At 30.8% G+C, this 26,714-nt stretch overlaps 1 protein-coding gene across 2 annotated transcripts; it reads right to left on the bottom strand.

Annotated features, from left to right (window-relative positions):
* Nucleotides 1–26,714, bottom strand: LOC111717702 (putative all-trans-retinol 13,14-reductase). Of its 2 annotated transcripts, XM_023493191.1 has the most exons (23): nt 26,608–26,696; nt 25,766–25,868; nt 22,179–22,243; nt 21,940–22,006; nt 20,964–21,038; nt 20,214–20,285; nt 19,510–19,597; nt 18,514–18,564; nt 17,520–17,587; nt 17,184–17,276; nt 15,926–16,000; nt 12,661–12,786; nt 12,361–12,493; nt 10,748–10,838; nt 10,610–10,649; nt 10,176–10,267; nt 6,620–6,694; nt 5,997–6,106; nt 4,711–4,775; nt 3,590–3,710; nt 2,258–2,363; nt 761–857; nt 1–181 (listed from the first exon to the last, which is right to left on the bottom strand). In XM_023493191.1, exons 3-23 carry the CDS (start codon nt 22,226–22,228, stop codon nt 101–103), a joined length of 1,776 nt encoding a protein of 591 aa, XP_023348959.1. In that variant the 5' UTR covers nt 22,229–22,243; nt 25,766–25,868; nt 26,608–26,696; the 3' UTR covers nt 1–100. The 2 variants fall into 2 exon arrangements, with proteins under 2 accessions (XP_023348959.1, XP_023348951.1); XM_023493183.1 differs by lacking the exon at nt 25,766–25,868 and having other exon boundaries at nt 26,608–26,714.

Below are 26,714 nucleotides of genomic sequence, written 5' to 3'. Positions count from 1 at the left end.
GATGCTATGGAAAATATATTAGGATCAATTATTTATGTTTAAAAATGCACAGGGTTTACAAAGAACTAGAAATAGCACCGAGATAATTTTCTTGTTTTTTTTATTCAACTTTCTTCTTATCAGAGTTGATTTTCTTGTGAAGATTTATCAAATCAGCCATCACGTTTCTTCCAAGACAGGCCTGGAAAAATAGAAAATAAGGAAATGTTCAAGTTAAAGTTTTAACTTCCTTCATTTTCTTTGTAGCGCTACATAGCATAAATTCGCAAGTCCCTCTTCNTTTGACCAGAGGGGGGGGGGGGGCTTAATCATTTATACATTCAAGAACATGAGTTGAATTTAGCGTGTATATTGTACAGTATGTCCAAATAAACATGAAAGTTGAGAGACGACTTGAATATCGTCTTTGATTTCCAATAATTGATATATGACGTAAAGATGCTTAAACAAATCAAAAGTCTAATGAGCTTTCTAAGATGTGGTCTACATTCTTTGTATCTATAAAAATGACGGAGATATTAAACATTTGAACAGTTTTGTTGATTTTTAATTAACTGGAATCTGGACAAATTTCCTAATATTTCTGTCAATTAAAAAAAATGGTGCGACCACATTTTGGAAATCCCGAGACTGTTAATTTTCAGTGTTAAATGTTTTAAGTGTGATACTAAGTATATTTACGAAATAAACCTGCTTGGAACAAAGACGATATAGAAGTCGTCATTTAAATCCACTGTTTTATAGGGCACCCCGTGTATACCTGTGCTGTTAGAATACCACTGAATAGCGCGCCGGTAAACCCACAGCTGAGAATATCCTGCCCTGTCAGGTACAAACCAGGGATATCTGTCTCAGGTCTAAATATTTAATATTGTGCTCAAACCTTGAATAAAGAGGTTTAAAATATACTAAATATACTAAATATACTAAATATCCTAAATATACTAAATATCCTTTAAACAATGCTTTCAAGTTAATTAATATTTTGAAGAAATCAGGGGATTATGTACCCTGTTCTGAAAAAAATTCTTTTAACGTCTAAAAATAAATTAATAGGGAGAAAACTATTAGCTAATCATTTCAATCAGAGGCTTTCGCAGGGAAAGGGGAGCTATGGGAGTTCACAACCCTTTGAACTATCTTATGTTTCCAAGGGGTTTTCAGGCCTCAAGAAATTTCAGACCCTCCATGGACACGTTTCTGTGTAGGACCCTGATTTTAAATTCTTCAAAATATATATAATCTTCAAATAACTAGAAATGACAAAAATCAGAAAACACAGAGGGATAAATATTTCACTAAACTGTACCCCCCCCCCCTTCCCCTGATAGAAATGATTTATTTGAGAAAACATTGAAATTAGATCTAAACTATTCTTCATAAAGAAATATTGGAGACAGATTTTTTAAGAAAATGTACAGTGAGAACCAGAAAACTGTGGAATATGATCTCATGGTATAGTTTACATCTACACAGTGTTTACTAGTGAAAGTTCAAGAATACTAAAAATGTACAGTGAGAAGCAGAAAACTGTGGAATAGGATCTCATGGTATATTTAACATCTACACAGTGATTTCCACGGAATGATGGTTGATCTTTTATTTATTTATTTACTAGTGAAAGTTCAAGAATACTGAAATACAAACACTAGAATATTAATGGTTCCACTACCCTATTAGAATTTACTGTGAAAGCTTTTAAAGATGATAAGATATTCAGAGAAAACTTGGGAATATACTATATCTAAATATTCAGGGCACAACCTTTATTCATGTATCATTTCCCCCGCTTGGCACTAGGGCTGGGCTGTTTTTTTTTAAATCGTTTGTTTTTTGTTCTAGAATGAGATTGATGGCCTTTAAACTCGCATGAACAAGAATGGTTCCAAGGAACGGGTTGGAATGGGTTGAGAGGGGAAAGATGAGTGGGGGAAATGTAATTGTTCTTTTTTTCGAAACAATAGCATCGTTTTTGATAATTACATTCGTTACGTGATAGAACGATTGTTCCCTAAGAATGACGCCCAGCCCTACTTGGCGCATGGTTTTTTCTATTTATTTTAGTTAAAAAATATTCATAGAGAGAGAATTTGATAATTAAGTTTAAAGAAAATATCACATGAATCACATCCAAGGTTTATCTAAGCTCATATTATGTCCCTTCCAACAATTGACAATTTAGACCTTAGTTTGGCGATCATGATTAGTAATTCGGACCTTAACTTGGCGATCACAACTGTTGTTTGACAATTCTGACCTTAGTTTGGCGATCATGAGAGGATCAAAGCGTTCACTGCAATGATCTAACCCATAGATCTCTCCGTGTGGTGCTGCCAGGTAATGATTATTTGTCACAGGACTACCTATACAAATATTATTTTCTCTTTAATATCTCTTTAAATATTCATAGTCTTTGTTTAAAGTGTAGCCAAAACAATGTTCTTAAAAAATCAGAAAGAAAACAAAGAAACAGAAGAATGGAAAACATAAAATAAGAAAGGGAATAAAGAGAAATGAAAAAAAAGTAAGAAAAGAAAGATAAAGGAAAGAAAAAGGAAAGAGAAAGAAAAGAAAGAGAAAGGAAAGAAAGGGAAAGGAAAGAAAGGGAAAGGAAAGAAAGGGAAAGGAAAGAAAGAGAAAGGAAAGAAAGAAAGAGAAAGAAAAGAAAGAGAAAGGAAAAAAGGGAAAGGAAAGAAAGAGAAAGAAAAGAAAGAGAACGGGAAGAAAGGGAAAGGAAAGAAACAGAAAGGAAAGAAAGAGAAAGAAAAGAAATAGACAGAAAAGAAATAGAAAGGAAAGAAAGAGAAAGGAAAGAAAGAGAAAGGAAAGAAAGAGAAAGGAAAGAAAGAGAAAGGAAAGAAAGAGAAAGAAAAGAAAGAGAAAGAAAAGAAATAGAACGGAAAAAAGAGAAAAGAAGAAAGAGAAAGGAAAGAAAGAGAAAGGAAAGAAAGATAAAGGAAAGAAAGAGAAAGGAAAGAAAGAGAAAGGAAAGAAAGAGAAAGGAAAGAAAAAGAAAGGAAAGAAAAAGGAAAGAGAAAGAAAAGAAAAAGAAAGGAAAGAAAGAGAAAGGAAAGAAAGGGAAATGAAAGAAAGAGAAAGGAAAGAAAGAGAAAGGAAAGAAAGAGAAAGGAAAGAAAGAGAAAGGAAAGAAATAGAAAGGAAAGAAAGAGAAAGAAAAGAAATAGAAAGAAAAGAAATAGAAAGGAAAGAAAGAGAAAGGAAAGAAAGATAAAGGAAAGAAAGAGAAAAGAAAAAAAGATAAAGGAAAGAAAGATAAAGGAAAGAAAGAGAAAGGAAAGGAAGATAAAGGAAAGAAAGAGAAAGGAAAGAAAGAGAAAGGAAAGAAAGAGAAAGGAAAGAAAGAGAAAGGAAAGAAAGAGAAATGAAAGAGAAAGGAAAGAAAGAAAAATGAATGAAAGAGAAATGAAAGAAAGAGAACGGAAAGAAAGAGAAAGGAAAGAAAGAGAAAGGAAAGAAAAAGAAAGGAAAGAAAGAGAAAGGAAAAATTAACTGTTAGTTCCAAAAGTTCTGAATAAATTATCAATACAAAATTTTCAAATTGTGGTATTAAAAATAACGTTAAGTTTACCTATCTCAACATAATCAATTTTATCCCTAAGCTCTGGAAAGAGTTTAAGAGTATGTTCAACCATCTGATGCCCAATACAGTCCTTCAATTCCTTGTAAGCATCTCCCCTCTTCTTTACACCCTTAACATGTGTTAGAGGTATAAATATCAAATATATTCTTTTAAATAATTACCCCCCCCCCCCCCCCCAGACAGAAGGAACGGAAATAATTATAGAGGCTTGGAAGATATGAAAATGGTGACTGAAAAGTGCAATAAACCCTTTAATTATTCTTGCAAAAAATGAATATAGAACTTGGTAGATTTTTGTACATGCTTAATCTTATTCTGTTAAACGTACTAAACTTAAAACTGAAAAATCAATTATTTTGTTATGCTACACCTCGGTCTCTCTAAACTTAACTAGTAATCCTTGACTTATTGTAAACTTTCAAAACCTAGTAATATTCATCATATTGTAAACGTTTTAATATTAATTAGGTGGGGATAATACCCAAAACAGCAAATAGCTAATCTCCACCTAATTGCTATAATTACATATATATAGTTAACAATATTAAAATAGTTGCAGATTTTTTGCCTGTAACATTATAACTTGTATGTGTATTTTTAGCAATTAACTATATCTTGATATCTTATCTTATCTAAGTAAGCAAACTTTTAAAAATTTGTCATAAAATCAGCTCAGTAATGTCACAAACATCATGAGCATTACAAAAATTTTGTTTGCCCAAAGTCAACAATTTTTTTAATCTTTGGAAATCAATTCTTCTTTAAAAAAACATTGGAAAGAAAATATTGCTTAAATACTTATAAATACATAATTTCTTCTCCCCCACCTCCAAAAGAAGATCACTCCCCCCCATGTTTGGTATTTTTTATTAAGGTTTTATTTCCTTAATTGGGGAAATAAATGATTGTAAGGAGGTAAAAAAAAGTTAAGCTTAAAAAATATTCAACTCTTGAAAAAGTTATTTTAAGTTCAGAATACTAAAAGGTATTATTCGTAAATTGCATACAACTTTATCAAAACACATATCATTGAAGGCTAAATTTTTTAGGTCATTTTAAAAATTGAAATTATTTGAGGGATTGAGGGGTTGAGAGATATGCCTTGGTACCTTGTCTTTCCAATCCTTGAACCATTCCCAGTTAGCCAGGGTTACCAGGGCCAAGGTGGATTTGTCTTAAAAACAAGATATCATGTAAGGATGGGTGGAAAGAAATTCATATTTCAAATTTTTAATAAACAATTCCCTAATTTGAATGTTTGCCCCTGAAAGCAAGATGGATTTACTGAAATATCTTCGTTAACAATAAGCAAAGTTTTCCATTTTTACTCAAAATACAAAATCATTTTAAAGACCAAGTAAGAAGTTGTTTTGAAATTAACAGAAATTAGTGAGGGGGAGGGGGAAGGGGGGGGAGAAACATTTACCATTAGTTTGACCTAAATGGTATTTTCTGCAGAATGTAAATAACCTGTATGTAATGAAAGCTAACGACAGACATCAGTTATCAGAAAAATGTTATCAGAAAAATGTTAAATGTAGGATGTAGATCACATGTTTAGGATCCGGATCCAGAACCCATTAGTTTTTCAGGGATTCTGAAGCGGATGTAGAACCAAAAACTAATCCGAGATTATGAACCAACACAGCATTAACGTAGATTCACTTTGTTTAAAAAATATATCGGAAAAAACAATTTCAACCAAGGAAATTTTATTTTTCTAATTCCGAAAAATATTGCATTTTATTATCATCTCTCAGTCTTTAGTGACAAAATTGACAATGATCGATTCACAACAGCACCCTTTAAACATTTATCTGATAAAAAATGTGAAAGTTATTGTAGTTCTTTCGGGTTTAAAGTGTTTAATTCTAACAATATCTACATGTTTTCTACTGTATAGGAATGCGCGAGTCACTTTTGTAGAATACCCACAGTTGAAATCAATAAGTTTTAAAATAAAAAAACATTGATAACTAATTCATACTTAATCGGACAACGCTTTTAATCTGATGCCCGGTGCCATTGTGAATCGGACATTGCCATCTTTACAGGGAGGGTCAATTGACATTTCGCTTACAGTCCCTTTAAAACTGCATTCATTGATTGTATAGAAATCTGGATCTGATCTAACTTCACTCAGTCTATAGATCCGGATCCAGTTTAGCCTTAAATAGAATGGATCAGAATCCCTAACTAATTTAATCTGAATAATTCCACTCTAGATCCGTGAAATAGACTGGATCAGAATCCCTAAATAACTGTATCTGAATTAGCCCACTCTGGATCCGTAAAATAGACTGGATCAGAATCCCTAAATAACTGTATCTGGATTAGCCCACTCTGGATCCGTAAAACAGAATGGATCAGAATCCCTAAATAACTGTATATGTACCTGATCTGCCTGGGTGATTAGCCCACTCAGGATCCTTAGTGCTAGGGAAGGAGATGAAGAGAAGTGGAACTTCAGCTGTCATTGCTTCCTCAGCACTCAGATCAAAATAACTGGTAAAAACTGGATTGAAGAAACGGACTACTTGCCAAAAATTCTATTTTCTAATCTTTGTTGGAATCTGTTGTAAACCTTAATTCCTTCCCTTTTGGAAAACACCCTCCCCCCTCTCCCCCAAATTTGATCGATATAGGTTTATTCTCGCTGAATTTGGAAAGAACTTTGACATTTAAAACTGTAAATTCTGCTACATCAAATATCAAAGGTTTACATAATACATTATTAGATTGCAAAGATATAAGGATTATAAAATTAGGGGTTGTGGCATATATTCAGTTCCTTTCCAGCCAAACCTATTTGCAAGCAAACACTAACAAATTCATTTAAACTAAATTATTTACTTCATCTAGAAGAAAACAAGGTCTTACAGTCATTTTTCTTCCTTTTTTCCCCCCAAACCCAATGAAAGCTCATATTTTTGCCCCCCTCCCCCCCGAGGAGGGGGACAAGTTATGAATATAAAATGAAAACAAATGTATTTAAAAGGTTAAAACACTAATACTTACTCTAAAGCTGCCTGGTCAGTATTGTTGACTGGGAAGGACCAAACATTCTGCTTTTTAGATTCAATCTCGTCGTTACTATGTAAATCAACTTTCTACTTTGAAATCAGAAATAAAAATTTTATCTAGTCTAGACAATATTTTAGTGAAACTAAATTTATAGTGTCAGATTCAAAGTTTGGTAGGCGATTTTATCAATACAAAGAAGACGACTTTCAATTTTAATTTTAATTTACACTGTAGAGCCCCGCTCTGGGTTTTAAGCTGATTAAAATTGTTAAACATAAAAGTTAAAAATAACTGTCAAAAAAACAATAAAACTCAATTTAAAAAACCCACCTCTAAGTGGGCTTTTGGGGGTATTATTGTTTTCATTAAAGAATTTTTCTAATTATTGGTCTTTCTTCACTCTTAAAATGAGATTCTTCAAGATATAAAGTCTACTATCAACTGTATTGATTTTTAGGAGTTCCCAGCACTAAACAGACGCATTTATTCATTTTATTCATTTCCTAAGACTTAAACCAATGATCTTAACAAATGAATATTGTACGGATATTAACCTATTTCAAAAAAAAATATTGAATGAATCATTGTAGTCAACATTGTCACTCTGGACTTCAAGACGGTTTCTGGTTTTAGACCAGACAAATACAATACAGAAAGCTTTTAAAGCAATCGATCATCTGCAGTGCTTTCCTTGTTTTGTTTTTTTTATAAAAAGCATCAAAGATATTGATAAACCCAAGAAGATACACTGAACTACATCAGAGCTGAAGTTTTTCGGTATTTACTATTTAACAGTGCAGTGGTCACCCTTCTTGAGCATAGATATATATATAGCGATTACCACCCCCTATCAGAAATATGTATCCAAGTGAGAAAATAGAATTAGTCTACAATTTAAAGAACTAACATATAAAAAATTGCAGTATTCCCCCTAAAAAGGCCCCCTATGAAGAAGGGAGGTGATATTACTGTATTTAAGAGTATTTTTATATGATTATAGCCTATTATCACAACANGGTTTTCCAACCCTGTTAGAGATGCCTCACCATAAATGGAGGAGATTTTGAAATTAAATCCCTTTTAAAAGTTATAAAAGAATAAAAACCCCGGTTTTCCAACCCTGTTAGAGATGCCTCACCATAAATGGAGGAGATTTTGAAATTAAATCCTTTTTAAAAGTTATAAAAGAATAAAAACCCCGGTTTTCCAACCCTGTTAGAGATGCCTCACCATAAATGGAGGAGATTATGAAATTAAATCCCTTTTAAAAGTTATAAAAGAATAAAAAATGTCTGAAATGATCTTTTATTCCAATCAAAACTTTTCAAGTAAGAGTTTTAAATTTAAAGTTTTGACATATCAAAAATAACAGAAACTAATTTTCCCAAACGTCTTAAGAGTAAAAAAGAATATATAAAACAAAGAACAATAGTTTGATTTTAAGTTGAATTCACATAATACTAAAGTCAAGTTTTTTTTTTAGATTTAATTTTTTCATATTTATCTGAAGAACTATCTTACGAGAACAGAGTTTTGAAATCTTAAAACAACAATTAACAAAACAACTATTTTTTCACTTTTGGCTTTTGAATCAAAAGGGTACAAAGTCGTAACAGTATTCCACATAAATTTGACCTTGTCCATTATGTCTAGATAGTATCTGTTTATAGAATCTGTTTATAGTATCTGTTTATATATCAAAGTGATAATCTCTGTTGGTCTGTCTGTTTAAATATCTATCCTAAACTCAGAAACCCTATACCGACTTGTTTCAAATTATGATTGTGTAACTCAGGCAACTTTTTAAGCTTGATTTAAAAGTTTTAAGCTGTGTGGGTTGACTTTTATGAACAAATCTGGGTTCCGTGCAAGTTTAGTCATGATTTTTTTAAAATAAAGGATAATAATTTGAAAGGTTCAAACACCTATTAAATACACTTCAAGAATATTTCTGCATGGATATTATTAATGTAAAATTACTCTAATATTATTCGAAGATAGTCTAATATAACATCAATAACAAAAACGAAATATCTTTTTTTAGATAACCCCTGTCATCTATAAAAAATAAAAGATCTAATGCCCCCCCCCCGCTAGCCCCGCTTAAGGTAAAAGTAAGATTTATGGTGGCATTCTAAAATACTAAGGGTTACAAATGTTGAAAAAAGGGGGCAAATTTAAGTCTGGTGGGGCAATTTGAATAAGAATGTGTGAGTGTAATTTAAAAGTCCAAATTTTGAGGCATTTTCTACAGAGATGGGGCAAAAATAAGAATATGAGCTTATAATGTTATGGTGGAATTTGAGTTTGCTTGAAGAGTGTAGGTTGAAAACAAAAAAATTACTGTGGGGGCATGGACCCCCATACAATCTACATGTGGGCAAACCTTTTTAAGGGGGATGCATGCATCCCTTAATCAGGCTTGGAGGGGGCCCCATGGTCCCCTCTCTAATTGCACGCCTGCATCACATAAGTATAAATTTATTTTAATTCTCTTCAGGATGAAAGCTAATCCCACTCTATTTCATTAAGATTATCTTCTTTAAATCTTGCACTCTGCATATTACAAAATATTAAATTCCTTTTCTTTAGCTTAATCAAGAAATTAAATGAATATTTTTTCTTCAAGGAAGTCCACATTCGATCGCATGAATATTCGTTCCATTTAAAAAAATGTAATTTTTAAGGATAGGAACGAGAAATAAGAAAGGAGAAAATTTTGCGAACTCGATAAAAATGTCAATGAAGAAAAAATATTTTTTTTACACATTTTTATTTTCAAGAAAAAAGAAGAAAAAAAAGTTGCATTCCCAGAAATCTCTCTGCCCTGTTTGCATGTCATGTTATTTACCAGCAAACTAACAGCATAATATAGATAAACTATAATAATGTTTTTCTAATATCCATAAAACAATTTGCTGTCATCAAAAAAGCTGACATCGTACCTTTCATACTTCAATTATAGATTATTAGTATACTAGGAAACTTGATACAGGATTCGGGGGAAAATTATCTTTTTAGATTATTATTATCTATAATGTTCATTGCAAAGTATACACTATAGTAACTAGGCTTCGCACCCACCTTCTATTTTAGTTATAACATTTTATCTTTGTAAACATTATAAATCAATAACAGAAGAAGTTTGCGGATTTAATGAACAAATTCTAGGATTTTCAAAATTTAATGAAAGTCGATTTATTTTGGAGGCTAATTTTTTTATTTTGATCATCCATAAATGTTCACTTGGGGCATGTGAGGTCCCACACAAAATTTGGGCCCGTTTTGACGTTTATTGGATACAAACAGACACCCAGACAAAGTTTTGATATTGATAACAGAAGTTAGGATCCGAGTCAGCACTAACCCAGAAAATGAATTTTACACAATCATAATTTCTGTTAGATCTATTGGAAAAAAAACGAAAGATCGTTCTATGAATGGTTTAATGGTCCCGTCTATCAAGACTTATTGTGCTATTTTGAGTCATGGTTATCGAGATATCTTTAAAATAAATTTTGGTGTTTGTATAATTAAAGTAGATTTATTCCTGACGTTTAGACCAATAAATATGCTCATTGAGGCAACACCAGGCTTCAGAGTTCTTGCAATATCCGTGAAGTAAGATTTACTACTCAACTCCTGAAATAAAATTAAAGAGACTGTAGGCGAAATTCCAGGTGACCCTACATTTCTAGAGTGCGTGTTAGATTCAGTACCTTTAACTGGTCAAGGATGACACGATTTGTGTAAATGTTGATAACTATGTTTACAAGCTGTTTTATATTCAAGAAATATTACTATTTTCCGGCAATTTGAACACCATTTTTTTAGATAAACATTTGAAGTTTTCTGCCGTTGATGATCAGAAGGTTTAAAGGTTCTGTTGTAAATCGGACATGACAGCTTAATTTAAACTACGTGTACAAATCTTACAATCACTAAGACTAAAGTTTAAAATCAATAAAAGGATTAAACTGATACCTTAGGAAGAAGGGACTGAAAAGTGTTGTATACTCCTGCACTGTACAAAAAAAAATTAAAACTTGTAGGAGGGAAGGATGGGTTTTTATTTAAAAATTTCATATTTCAAAAATTGTTTTTTTTTCTTCTTTTATGTTCCTAGAGATGATGATTGGAGCAAGAATCTCTATTTTATCTCCCCCTTTCTCCACTTTCACACCGCACACTTTATCTCCACGGGTTGTAATTTCTAGAATTATAAAAATAAATTCTAGATGTTTTATTTTAAAGAATATAGACTCTTATTATTATCATTATTATAAAAAATAATAACATAATACACTTACTATATTATACAGGGTGTCCCAATAAACATGGGAATTCAGTGACGAATTCGATATCGTCTTTTTAAATAATTCTTTGATTTAGTATAGTGATACCTACTGAGAAAGCTGTAATCCGTAAGAGTTTCGTCTGCTATGTTCACATTTTGTTTGTTTATGCTTTGACTGCATATGGTTGTACTTAGTAAAACAATAGACTCTTATTATTATCATTATTATAAAAACTAATTACATAATACACTTTACAGCCCCGGGACCGGATTTAATGAATTTGAGCCAGGTCTAGCGACGGTTCAACCACGTATCTTGAATTGGTGATTCAGGATTTGTTCATGTCCTAAAGGACTGCAGAACTACAGGTTAGTATTTAAATCGATGGTTGGTAGCTAAGCGACCAAGCTCAAGTTCATTAAGTCCGTCCCGGTTTTTATATCTAAAATTTATAGAAAAATACACGGTATACAACCCTGTTTAGTTATGTGTGTGTAAGAAAATACACGGTATACAACCCTGTTTAGTTATGTGTGCAAGAAAATACACGGTATACAACCCTGTTTAGTTATGTGTGCAAGAAGATACACGGTATACAACCCTGTTTAGTTATGTGTGCAAGAAAATACACGGTATAAACCCTGTTTAGTTATGTGTGTAAGAAAATACACGGTATAAACCCTGTTTAGTTATGTGTGTAAGAAAATACACGGTATAAACCCTGTTTAGTTATGTGTGTAAGAAAATACACGGTATAAACCCTGTTTAGTTATGTGTGTAAGAAAATACACGGTATAAACNGTCACGATAAGTCACGATAAGTAGTTGCTGTTTTTTGTAAGGTAACAAAATTATTGTTAGGAGAATTTCCCTTTTACCCTTTCCAATAACATTAGCTCTTGTCCTCTCTATGAATAGTTTACCTGTAACATTAGCTCTTGTTCTCTCTATGAAAAGTTTACCTGTAACATTAGCTCTTGCTCTCTCTATGTATAGTTTACCTGTAACATTAGCTCTTGTCCTCTCTATGAATAGTTTACCTGTAACATTAGCTCTTGTTCTCTCTATGTATAGTTTACCTGTAACATTAGCACTTGTTCTCTGTATTTTTAGTTTACCTGTAACATTAGCTCTTGTTCTCTGTATTTATAGTTTACCTGTAACATTAGCTCTTGTTCTCTCTATGAAAAGTTTACCTGTAACATTTGCTCTTGTTCTCTCTATGAATAGTTTACCTGTAACATTAGCACTTGTTCTCTGTATTTATAGTTTACCTGTAACATTAGCTCTTGTTCTCTGTATTTATAGTTTACCTGTAACATTAGCACTTGTTCTCTGTATTTATAGTTTACCTGTAACATTAGCTCTTGTTCTCTGTATTTATAGTTTACCTGTAACATTAGCTCTTGTTCTCTCTATGAATATTGAATAGTTTACCTGTAACATTAGCTCTTACCAGAACCCTCCCTCCTGTTTTCTCTATGACAGGAATAATACTGAAGGCGATTTCTGAAGCTCCTCCTATTGGGTAGCTCGCCCCACATTCAGAAAAATGTCTATTTAGCATCGCCTTAAGAATTAAAATAGCATGTCAATGAAGATATATTATATCAACTGACTAATACTTTTAGATTCTTTTTGCCTAAATATTTATAGGTTTAAACAAAAATTTATTTCCCTAAATTTAGATTAGAAATTTTTCCCTTCAGAAAAAATTATTTTCTAATATTTGTTTACCTGCATATTAAAGTTAGATCTTGAGGGCGGAGTTCCATAGTCCCCCCAGCAGTAGGTAAATATGGTCTGGAGATCTTTATTCGTAGTCAACTCATTCACAACATCCATCGTCTTCGTCAAGAAAACCTGGACAAAGGAATTTGACATAATATTTATTTAAAGGAACTGTAAGAGTAACTTCAATTGACCCTCCATGAAAAAATGCCAATGTCCGATTTACAACGGCACCTTTTAAAGCTTGTTAATTAAGAAGCAATAAAGAAACTTTTAGAAATCACTTTTTGATTACGAAAAACAACAGTATAGTAGCTTGCACATTTTTGATCAGACCAAAATTTCAGAGTACCATTGTAAATCAGGCATTGCCATCTTTGAATGGAGGGTCACTTGAAATAAAGCTCACATTCCCTTTAAAAAGACTGTTTAAGGAATTTCGAAATCAAATAAAAAATCTATGTGGGGATTTGCATAAGAATGCAAGTGTAAGATTGGGTTTTCAGTCTGGACCTTCCAGTGAACTTCAGGGACTTAAGTATTTGATTTAGAATTACACAACATTTTTTATTAAGAGACTTATTGATATTGCAGTGAAGACAAGCATACAGATTCTTGAGATTTGTTCTAAAAAAGTATGGTAATATCGACAACAACATTTCTCAGATAAGATTTAATGCATTGTTTGAATAACCTTTAAAGGAAGTGTTCGCAAAAAATAAAAGGGGGTATAGACTTTCGGCGAAAAATAAGCGCTTTTGATCGCTACTAATCTTACTTCTATCTGTTGCGTCTACCATTTAGATATTACAAACAATAATCATCGCTAATTTTTCGACGCATTCGTATATAGTTAATATTTCATAATATTTTTTATTTTTTTTTTGATCTGAGAGTTACTTTAAAAACCATGTATTCCTGTTTCGAGCATTTTTGTAATGAAAACGACATTTCATATTTTCCACCTAAATATCATTTTTAAAAAAATCAAAATATTATGAAATACTAACTATGAATGAATGTCTCGAAAAATAATCGATGACTATTAGTTGTCATATCTGAATGATTTGTTTGGAATTAAATTGATTTTTTACGATCCGAGTTGAATGTTGCAAATTTCTGAATTTGTATGGATGCTGCGTTCTTCAGCATGAGTAGTCTTTTTCTCCTTATAGACGCAACAGATAGAAGAAAGATTAGTAGCGATCAAAAGCGCTTATTTTTCGCCGTAAGCCTATACCCCATTTTATTTTTCGCGAACACTCCCTTTAAGAGTAAACTAAATAACCTGATAAGTTAAAAGAAACAACAATTTAATTCTTTGTCAGTTTTTATTCAACTATGTTATCAATGTTTTTATAATACTAATAAAACACAATCCGATGTACTAAAGAGCCTAACGAAGGAAGGAAGGACAGCCACACCAATTTCTCACCCGAGCCATATTCTCCTTATTTTTTCGTCCGAGCCACCTAGTATAGAATGCCGCAATTTATTCCGAGTTCATAGAACTTCAACCGTAGTTTTTTGTTGGTTAAAGATATCGAAAACGATAGAATCATAGCAATGCTTTAATCTAACCATATTTTATGCCCAAAGCCATGTATTTAAAACATAGTTTTCACTTCAAGGATTTGACCCTTCAGAAACAAATGAATGAAAGGCGAAAAGTTCGATGTGGCTCGGACGAGAAAATGAGGAGAATGTGGTTTGGACGAGAAATTGTTCCTCTCCTCGCCTAACTTTACTTTAAAATTTGAATAACAAAAAAAATAGCAACATTTTCATACAAAACATACAAAAATAGCTTTCCTTTATAAACTACAAATTTAGTATTTTTGTGAGAACAAGTATAATGAAATATGTAAATATTTTCTTTCTTAATATTTTAAATATTTTTCTTCGCTTTAAACCATTAGTCAGACATCTGTAGGTTTATAAGTAAATAGTTTTCATATATAGTGCAATAAAAAAGTTTTAAAAAAGATTGGTAAGGCCAAACCAAGGACTCTATGGCATAAAAAATGATAATTTGCATTATAGTGTGATGGATCTCGTGCGTTATTTAATAGCAAAAGTGGAAATTCTGTTATTGGCTTATTTTTCTGTTTTCTTTCTTATGTACTAGAATAATAATGTGAATTGCAAATATAAAAATAGAAAATAAAGTGTTTTAAGGAGAATTATTATCATTATATATATTTCTTTTTTCTTAAGAAATGTGCTGGAAGTATTTTCGAAACTTGTTTTGAGAGAAAAATAAATTTTGTTAAAATTTTTATTGATAACAGAGGTTTAGCACAACATCAAATTAAAATGTGAAAATTGTGCAATTGTAATTGTTTTTAAATAAAATATTATGTCAAATAAAAAAAATGTTAAAAATTCTTATTTAACATGAAAAATGATACAGTGTGTATTGTGTGCTGTGTACCACTAGACTTGACAACTTAAACATGACCAATTATAATAATGAACATATTTATAATTAATATTTTATGTAAATAAAGTCTCATGTTTACGGATAATTTATCAATTATTCTTGTAAAAGGGACAGTCCATGTACTTTGAAACCGAGCATGTCCAATTAATAACGGACCAGTTTTTCATTCTGATAATTTCACCGTTTGTTCACTGTTTTTACAATAAAAATGAGCAAGTAACTCTTGTAGAGAAACCACAATTGACAATATTGATCAGAATAATGGTAATCTAATTTATTTCTTATCAAACATTAAGTTGTTAAGGATATCGTCGGGATTCGGACATTCTCCGCTAAAGATGGAAGGTCACTTGAAATTACGTCGACAGTCCCTTTAACCAGACCAGAGCCCGCGATTTAATAAATTCGGGGAAATACGGCTTGGGTTTAAGCTGTCGTTGGACCTTATATTTACGACTTGAGCTTTTGGATTCAAGCTGCATTTCATTTTCCACAGGGTTGAATTCAAAAACCGGTTTAATATTCTATTTGGCGGATTTTCATAGTAGGAATTGGCGCATTCCCAGTTTTTATGAGAACAAGACGCAACATTGAACCTTATTCTCCACTAAAACCAACCAAGGTCGGTTTTATTTTCATTTGGCCTAACTCCTAAAGTCGAGCTGAAGATCTTGCAGCTGTCAATCACGTTACACAAGCTGTCGTTGGAGTTGGGTCTTGAAGTCGGGTTTAAGGAATTACGACTCGAGCCGAAGCTTTTAAATCGAGGGCTCTGGGATTTTAATACAAATCGTAATTTCTAATTCAAATTTATAAAATCGTCCAAACCTTGCTCCAAAGTTTTGTAAATCTCTTGAGTAGCCCGGTCCACAGTACTAACTTCACCAGCCATAGGGGGGTTAACTAATAATGATAATAATAATAATAATAATTAAGCTCATTGATAATGATAATGATAATAATATTGATATAGGTCATGATAATGGCAATGATAATGATGATGATAATGATAATTATCAAGATCATTGATAATGATAATGATATTGATATTGGTCATGATAATTACAATGATAATGATGATGATAATGATAATTATCAAATTAATTGATACTGATAATGATATTGATATTGGTCATGATAATTACAATGATAATGATGATGATAATGATAATTATCAAGATCATTGATAATGATTATGATATTGATATTAATTTTGATAATCAAAATAATATTGATATTAATCATGATAATGATGATTATATTGATATTGATATTGATATTACCCATGAAATTATATGCATCATGATAATGATATTGATATTGATATTGATTTTAATAGCTGAAGGACCCGGCGTTGCCCTTGGAAAAAAGTTGAAATAAAAATTTAAAAATAAATAAAAATTCAGCCCAATCGGTCCAGCCGTTTGGCCGGCTATACGCAACATATACATGAATGTCTTGTTTTATTATAATAATCTCTAAATGAATTATCTAAAAAGTTTAAGAAAAATAACTAAAATGGTCCTATTTAATTACAAAGTTTAATTAGTTAAGTTTGCGTTGAGAAAAATCCTTTTTTAATCCATGTGATCAATATCATGAACTAATTTGAGAGAGTTGATATTCAGAACTTTATCTCCCTGAGAATATATTTGAATTTGGTGCCTTGCTAGTTCAACCAGCCGCAAGGGGATCAGAAGGCGCTAGTATCGACTTTGGTAGCCATTTTCATCTGCTTAGTTGCTGGCAAAAAGAGCACAGATTTACTCTGTACAAATTTTTAAATCAAGGTAGTTGGTACCCATTAAGTTGTTTTCTTGGCCCAAAAAAAATGGCGATCTTCTTTTTTTCATTCTATCTCAAATTATATAATTTTCAATTTTGGGTTTTCTCTTTCACAGAGTTGCGAATTAAATTAAAAGCAAGATAAATGTTATAAATCAGGCATCTCTTGAAATTACGTAAATGTGAAGTAAGGATTTGTCTGTTAATGCGATTTAAAGTTAGCCTTTCAACCATTTGTATCATGAGGGGGTGGGGGCCTAGGGGTTCCCCCCCCCCTTTAGTCAAACATCAGTAAATATACCTTGAGTATACCCATGAGAGTAGTCGACTTGTTACAGGATAAAACCAGTTCAAAATATTTCTCTATCCCTGAACGCTCCTCGGGAAACTCAGTCTACTCAACATTTTTGTCTTTGCAACATCTTTAAAACATGTATTTATTGTTCTTACATTTTGTTTGTAACATGCACTTGCATATTGATTGATAATTAAAACTATTTTTCTAACACATTACCATTTCCTTTACAAATTTCTTTCTCAAGTTTTTTACAAAAATATTTTCTTAGCTTAAAAACAAATTCAAAGCTGTCAAATTTGAATACTATATACTTTGCTTGTACTTTAAAGAAAAAAATTCCTTGAGATAATTTTTCCACTCTTGAAGATCAGTTTTGACCAAATATTTTCGGTTCTCTTCGCCAAACCCTTACACGCAAACTTTTATGTTAGGACAATTTTTGGAGATTTTAACGAGGTTGAAAAAAAGTTAATCAAATTGATCAAATGTTTTCATTTTTATGTTATTTTCTTGTTTTATTTTAAAAAATGTAACGGAAAATCTGTTATCAAGGAATAAAGTCCTAAATGAATTTTAATTTGTTTGAAACATTTTTTTATTTTATCCTTCCACAATTTTGATCCGAATGCAATCAAAACTTTTGATATTGCATCGAATTTAATTCAAGTTTTCATTGCAAAGAAATAGATGGAAACATTACAGGACAGGGGTTTTAAACAAATAGTATAGGGAATGCGTAAAGGGTCGGGGGGTGGGGTTGAAATATAAATTGGACTCAAATGGCAAGTTTTTGAATAAATAGTACCAAAAAAATTTGCCCCTTTAAGTTTTCAATATTTAAGAATCAGAACTCTTTTTAAAATATTTTTGCGCTGGTCGCAAAGCTTGTCTATACAGTCTTTAGAATATAGATTTTGAGAGTGGGTGGTGGGGGAGGGGGGGGTAAGTTTAAGAAACTTTATACCACTGATTGTTTGTCAGTGACTAGTGGAAACTACACAAAGAAATAAAATACAAATTGTTTGGAGCTGAAGGAGCTGAAATTAATCAAATTGTTTCTAAATGTTAAGAAAAAAAGTTGAATCTTTGAATTGTTTAGAATTGGATTGGTAAGTACAATGAGACGCAAAAAACAGTGGGCTATGAAGACGACTTTTAGACTAAAACACAGAGCAGCTGTCCAGTGTATGCAACCCAATCTCACTTAGTAATCTGATCTTAAATCTACTGGCTTGATAAAAACATCTAATACTCATAAGAATGTTTTAATCTCGTCTTCCTATTCCACGATGCTATGAGTGTAACTAAATAAATATAAAAAGTTTATGTAAACCTATAGATACAACATCGTAGTCCGGATTCAAGGGCTCCCACTCCAACTGACCTACGCAAAAAAAACATCTTGAAATAAAGTAACTTGAATTAAAAGGGTTCTAACTCAAAATATATTTCCAAGAAATGTCATTTTACAATCTACGTTTGTACAGGGTGTCCCACAAAACATGAAAATTGATAAATAGGTATGAATGTCGTCTTCCATATACTGTATTAGATATTAAAGGATTTTCACAGTTTATTCCGTTAACAAATCTTTTGCTTGAATATATTTTACTTTGAACTCAATTTTACTATAACATGACTCCCAAATAATATTTTTATTATTTTCTTTGGTATCAAACAGCCTAAAAAATTATGGAAGAAGACATTCTAAACTAATCATCAACTTTCAAGTTTCGTGGGACACTCTGTATATCTTTCAAAAAGTACACATAATACACATTACACATTAATAACTTAGACAATTATTTCACTCAAAAATGTTCCGGAGAGCCAAAATATTTAAATTTCTGTCAAAGGTTAACTTAATAAAAAAATGGATTTTTACTTTTTGTGATTGGACCGATTAACTAATAAGAGCCTATGTGTATCATATAACATCTTTACACAGTAAGAAAGCCTTAAATGTGTTCTTAAAGAGCTTATACGTGTAATTTCAAGTGACCCTCCATAAAAAGATGACAATTCGTGATCCCCATTGGTTGCCTTGAAATCCTTATCTGATTAATAATGTGGGAGATATTGTCGTTTTTTTATAAATTCTACATGTTTTCCTGCAGAAGATATGCGCCAGAATATATATAATTTTTTAAAATTATAATCATGAATATCTAACTCTTGATCAGATGAAGCTTTTCTCGGTACCATTGTTAAAGGGCATTTGACGGAGATTCCCTTTAAATTACACGTACAGTCCCATTATTTCCATGAATAAGACTCTATTTTGATAAAGATGGAGATATTATCATTTCCTCCCTGTTTTCCTTGTTACCTTCTGTAATTTGATCACATAGAGTTCTATTAATTGTTGGAGAGTTTAGTTGACCAATATAATGAATTCCAACATCAAACTCATATCCCTACCAAATAGATAATACACTATTTATAACACTATTAATTGTTGGAGAATTTAGTTGACCAATATAATGAATTCCAACATCAAACTCATATCCCTACCAAATAGATAATACACTATTTATAACACGGCTATTTTGGTTCGCAGTGTTATACAGTTTTTGTACAGAAATTTTCTCTTTATCGGGAAGGTTCAAGCTTTTCTAGATTTAATTTTGTCTCGAGCTTCAGGGAGGGACGAAATATAATCTAAAAAGGCGAGAACCTTCAAGGTATAGAGAAAATTTGAGTCCAAAAACGTTATAGCACATCGTGCCAAAATAATAGTTTTATAGGTAATTTTATGAAACGTTTGTGTACTTGTCTTATTTCAATGCCTATTTCTAGATCAAATAAGCTTTGGAACAAAGCAGAAGTCAAAATATAAAGTTGATTTAAATCTTATTTTCAGTTCAATTGAAAAAAAAATATTTTGGAAATATCCTAAATTTAAATAAATAAATGCGAAATTTTTGCGAAAATGTTTGAGAAATTCGAAAGAAAATTATCCGATTAATATTAAATAAAACCAGAATCTCTGATATAAAAATATTGTAAAGTTATGTCTGGTTATAAACTGACCTTGTCTATAAAAGAATGACAGCAGCCTCCAGCCTGGTCATGCTGTTCAAGAACCAGTACTCTTTTACCAGACTAAATAATTCATTCAACAAATTAAATGTTTAAGATTAGAACTAAAATTAGTCGTGACACCAAACAATCCCTGAGTCTGCTTTACATGAATACCAACTAGTCCTCATCATGCCTTAAACATAAATGCAGCGTATGTAAACAGAGGCGTATTCAAGAAGGGCAATTGGCCACAGCCCCCCCCCCCCTTGGGTCAGTGCAATCCATGGTTTTCAGGCTTTTTGAACCACAACGGGTGCTGAGCCACCCCCCCCAGAATTTTTTTAATTCTCCCATGGGACCCCTGGATGTAAACCTACCAACTCCTGATACCATTTCAACCATTATTGTAGCAACTGTAAACTAACGAATCCCTGATGTCACTTCAATCATGAACGCCGCAGCTTTTAACTGATTTATCCCTTTTCCGACCTTGACCATGAATGAATGCAGCAGTTGTAAACGACCTAATCCTTGATTTGACCATGATTGCAGCATACCAACAAAAACCCGATCTTATTGTAATTTTAGCAGCTGAAACCAACTAATTCCTCACTATATCTTAACCATGCATGCAGCAGTTGTGAACCAATCTGTTCCTCATTCTACTCTCAACCAAACCAACTTATCTCCAATCCTACTATAACTTAACATTGATTGCAGTAGTTCCAAACCAATCAATAAAATTCCAAGATCTATTACCTTGGCAAGAAGTGCAGCAGTTGTTAACCCACCTATCCCAGATCCAACAATGATTGCGTCTAGGTCCGAAGGAATCTGAAAGGTTTGTAGTAAACTAAATAAAAATGTTAACAAACCAAATAAGTGTGGGCTATCACGTCTGCCGAAAATCTGTTAACTAAAAAACTTTGTGTTTTTCCTAAAAGGGACTGTAACTGTAACTGTAACTGTAACTGTAACTGTAACTGATAACTGATAACTAACTGATAAATGTAACTGTAACTGTAACTGAAACTGTAACTGTAACTGTAACTGATAACTGTAACTGTAACTGTAACTGTAACTCTAACTGTAACTGTAACTGTAACTGTAACTGTAACTGTAACTGTAACTGTAACTGTAACTGTAAGTGAAACTGATAACCGTCACCGTCACCGTCACCAGTTCTCTGCAAAAGTGACTTGGGCATTTCTTGCTGGAATAAGAAGATTAATGGAGAAAATAATAAAATTGAAATTTTTTCGGTATCTTCCACAGTTCCCCATCGGTACCCAGAAATGCTTCATCTGATTAAGTATGAATTAGATATTCATGTTTATAATTTTGAAAAATGGTTTTCTATTGTAATATCTTTTCAAAAGGGACAGGCGAATTTCTACTGCAGAAACTAGAGGAATCAGAATTTAACGCGTTTAAACCTAGAAAAACGATAATATCTGTCACAGTATTAATCAGATAAAGGTTTAAAGGGTCTCGTCATGAATCGGGCATCTTTACATGGAGGGTCAGTTGAAATTACGCTTACAGTCCCTAAAAACTCATGTTTTTCATGTTTTCTCTACCGTCAATTATAAAGAGAAACTTGTTTTGTTTAATTTTTAAAGTTTTTGTGTAAATTTTCATATTTTACAGACTCCTGTGAAAGCCAAAAAAACTTAAAATGAAAGAAAATATGTTTCTTATAAAAGAAAAATGAAAAAAAGGAAAAAATGTCTACCTTATCTTTTGAAAATCCTTGGCAAAGAATTTCATTCCTTTTCTTTTGGTCATGCACATACGGTTTTCTTAAAAAATAATAGTTTAAAAAAAATAATTAACAATAACGATAAAAAATGCTAATAATTAAAGACAATTATGTTAATAACTATAATAATAATAATAATAATAACAAAAATGATAATAATAACATAATAATGATAATACTGATAATAATAATTATCAAATATTTCAATTTACCTTTTCTTCCTCACATCTTTTTCAAGAGGGTTCCGAGACTTAGATTGCATAGACCAACGGAATATCTAAATATTAAATATATATCAACGGAATATCTAAATATTAAATATTTAAACCAACGGAATATCTAAATATTAAATATAAACCAACGGAATATCTAAATATTAAAAATAAACCAACGGAATATCTAAATATTAAATATAAACCAACGGAATATCTAAATATTAAATATAAACCAACGGAATATCTAAATATTAAATATAAACCAACAGAATATCTAAATATTAAATATAGACCAACGGAATATATAAATATTAAATATATAAACCAACGGAATATCTAAATATAAAATATAAACCAACGGAATATATAAATATTAAATATATAAACCAACAGAATATCTAAATATCAAATATAAACCAGCGGAATATCTAAATATTAAATATAAACCAACGTAATATCTAAATATTTAATATAAACCAACGGAATATCTAAATATTAAAAATAAACCAACGGAATATCTAAATATTAAATATATTCCAACGGAATATCTAAATACTAAATATAAACCAACAGAATATCTAAATAATAAATATATAAACCAACGGAATATCTAAATGTTAAATATAAACCAACGGAATATCTAAATATTAAAAATATAAACCAACGGAATAACTAAATATTAAATATATTCCAACGGAATATCTAAATATTAAATATAAACCAACGGAATATCTTAATATTAAATGTAAACCAACGGAATATCTAAATATTAAATATAAACCAACGGAATATCTAAATATTAAAAATAAACCAACGGAATATCTAAATATTAAATATAAACCAACAGAATATCTAAATAATAAATATATAAACCAACGGAATATCTAAATGATAAACCAACGGAATATCTAAATATTAAATATAAACCAACAGAATATCTAAATATTAAATATATTCCAACGGAATATCTAAATATTAAATATAAAACAACGGAATATCTAAATATTAAATATATATCAACGGACTATCAAAATATAAAATATAAACCAACCGAATATCTAAATATTAAATATATAAACCAACAGAATATCTAAATATCAAATATAAACCAGCGGAATATCTAAATATTAAATATAAACCAACAGAATATCTAAATATTAAATATATTCCAACAGAATATCTAAATATTAAATATAAACCAACGGAATTTTTAAATATATACCAACGGACTATCTAAATATTAAATATAAACCAATGAAATATCTAAATATTAAATATATAAACCAACGGAATATCTAAATATCAAATATAAACCAGCGGAATATCTAAATATTAAATATAAACCAACGGAATATCTAAATATTAAATATATAAACCAACGGAATATCTAAATACTTAATCAAAATAATTAATATTTTTTCTTAAATATATATTTCATAACTTTTTTATTTTTGTATTTCTTTGATAATAAAATCACAAAAACAAAAATCAAACGAATGATAAATATTACTATTTTGTCTAAAATAAATGGATAATTTTGAATGAATATATTGAGGGAAGATGGGGTTAAGTAGACTGAATATTTCTGAAGAACACTTGACTGTTCAAACTTATCCAAATACTCTTGATATAAAGATAATATATAAACACTGCACAATATACAAATGTTGACTTAAAGGATTGTTCCCGAAACTTGTGACGTCTCTAGGGAGAACAAGCAAAAGGTAAAATTCTCGTTTCCTACTTTAAATATCTCAATTTCATATTGGGCTACGAATTTTGTGATTTTCAACTAAAATATCTTTGAAACCCAGAAACTGGAATGAAAATACAAAAAAATATGGATTTTAAATGAAGTAAACAGCTAGATATGGTTCAGGGTGTCCCAATAAAAGTGAGAATTGAAAGACAATTTTTATCTAATCTTTTAAGGCTATTTTTTATTTAGTTTGTGATATAGAAGTTTCGTCTACTGGTTGAAGAAATCTGCCTTTATTTTTATAGAGTAAATAATGATATGTTGAACTAATCGATTTTACCATGGCTTTCATCGATAATTTCTGCTTAGAAAAATATTCCCAAACATGTCATTAGGTTGCTGTATTTTGGATACATTACTGCACCGTCAACTCTAATACTTTGTCTAGCCGGTCACTCCCTTTAATAGTTTAAGTTGCAAAATGGTTTAGAATTTTAAAAGTTTCACAAATAAACTGTTGCTAGTTAACAAATATAAAATATGATAAGGAAATAATGAAGGAAACAGGAAACCATGAGAACAGGATAAAGGAAACAAACAAGTTGAGGATTGTGCTCATTGGTTTGGCATTGATAGTTACGAGCTTCTGATTGATATCAATAGCTTAGAAAATTGTGCTCATTGGTTTGGCATTGATATTGATCATTTGAACTATTGTTTATTCTAACTATTGATAATGACGTCCTTTCTTGTAGTTCAACCAACACCCTATTAATTCATTTGAACTATTAAATATGCAGTTTAAAATTTATATATTTCATGAAATAATATTTAACAATCATCACAAATTAGTTTACATGATCAAAAAATATTTCACATCTGAACATAAAAATAGTTCAAATGACCAAAATAAAGTTCAAATGAGCAAATTACAATTAATTGTTCAAATTTATTTATTTGCTTATTACAACTATTGATTTGCTCATTAGAACTATTTTAGCTCAATTGAATTTTTTTTTGGCTCGTTTGAACTATTTTAATTGCTCATTTAATCAATATATTTTTAGGTTCAACTGAACTATTTTTTTAATAGTTAAAATGAGCACAAAAATAGTTCAAATGCGCAAAATATTATCGTTTAAACTACTACTCATGGTACCACGTGCAATCTAGTTCAAACGACCAATAGTTCAAAAAGTCAATAGTTCAAACGGCAGTAGTTCAAACTGAATAGCACTTTTTCATTAATTTCTACTGTTAAAAAAAATTAATCTGCAATATGACCAACTGTGTCCTTAAGAAATCATAACAGATGAAAAAAGTGTACAGTACTGTACTGTACACTTTACAGTTTACACTGTATAGTTCTTTTGATTGTGGAACTAAAGTCTTCAACTTTATGGTTTTTCTTCCCTAAAACACGATGAATACATCGTAGGATATTTTTCATCAAATTATAATCAAATTCGATGATTACGTAATTACTGAAATGATCAATATGTTAAGTAATGAGTAAAAATAAATGTTTTCCATTTGTGCATAATTTTGCATATTTTTTCTCTTTTCTTTTGGAAACCTGTATTTTCAAAAAATTTATTTAAACAAATTTAAACTACACCATTTATATATGTACTTTTATATCTTTGTGTGTGAATACATCTTTATAATAAATAGTTTCGTGTTTTAGACACTCCTTGGCAGCATGAGTTAGATTAAAAACAAATATATATATATGTGTAATAAATATAGTAATAAACCACATATATTTGAAACCTGAACCTACCTGTATATGTATTACGTTATAATCAATCACCTGACCGTATTATCGGTCAGTTTAAATATAATGAGTTAAATATACACTAAGGTTACGGACGGTTAGAGATACCTTTGCTCGGTAGAGAGTCTGATAGCTTTGTGTGTAGTAAGATACACACTTGGACCTACCAATGTTCTGTAGAGGGTAAAGTGTTTGAAAGGTAATCGAGTGTCTATAAATATATAATTTAGGTCTACCAAATTCGGTAGAGAGGCTAGATTTTACTAGCGTTGTCTATGGATAGAGACACACAAAAAGAAATATTGGAGTAAGGCGTTTATTACGTAGATAAGATAAAATAAGATCTGAAAACCCCCCCATCTTGGAGTCCAGACCGCGAGATAAAATACCGTGAACAATCTCTTAAATGCGTAGTTTCTGAGTGTACCAACGTCATAACAAACTAAAGAATTGAATCTATAGAAAAATAGTTTTCTTTCAGAAACTTTTCAGAAATGTTTAGCTTTGGATAAAAGTTATATTTTTTCATTTAATCTTAAGAACAGACAGAAGCAAAGTAGATAAAGTATTTTTGAAGCTTCAAGTGACTCTGATTTAGAAGTCACTCGCCGATTTACACCGATACCCATAATCCTCTTTATCTGAGTATCAGTGATGGAGATATTGTCGTTTTTCAGTCTTGAAAAGAAATAAATTAAGTAAATTTAATTCAGTATTTTCTTGCATAAAACCTGCAAGTCACTAAAGAATATATTTTGAAGAAAAAAATCTATTTTTAAACAGAAAATTAAAATGAATGATAACTCCATCAAGTCTGCGAAGACAAATGTTTACAGGATACTGTTGTGAATCGGACATGTATACATTTTCATGTTAATTGAAATAACGACAGCAGTTCCTTTACTCTCATTCCAGTCATTTAAAATAAATAAATCTTTCGTAACAAAAACCTGTATGCTCAGGAAGATCGCGATCAGACCAATAGCGATCTTGATCGCTAGCTTGAGCACCGGTACGGTGAAGAGCCACATTAAGTCCATTCTATCTGAAAGATTAA

This window comes from Eurytemora carolleeae, unplaced genomic scaffold (genome assembly GCF_000591075.1).
Source record: "Eurytemora carolleeae unplaced genomic scaffold, Eaff_2.0 scaffold187, whole genome shotgun sequence".
In the NCBI taxonomy this organism is placed as follows: Eukaryota; Metazoa; Arthropoda; class Copepoda; order Calanoida; family Temoridae; genus Eurytemora; species Eurytemora carolleeae.
Note: the sequence above shows the minus strand (reverse complement) of the source record. Positions and strands in the feature narration are given on the sequence as shown.

What these genes read in the sequence shown, in the direction of transcription:
- LOC111717702 (XM_023493183.1), bottom strand. Translation starts at nt 26,697, where the DNA reads ATGGACTTAATGTGGCTCTTCACCGTACCGGTGCTCAAGCTAGCGATC. An exon ending in CGATCTTCCTGAGCATACAG is followed by an intron (nt 22,244 to 26,607) that starts GTTTTTGTTACG and finishes TTTAATATTTAG; the next exon opens with ATATTCCGTTGGTCTATGCA. An exon ending in AGTGGAAAAATTATCTCAAG is followed by an intron (nt 17,277 to 17,519) that starts GAATTTTTTTCT and finishes AATGTTGAGTAG; the next exon opens with ACTGAGTTTCCCGAGGAGCG.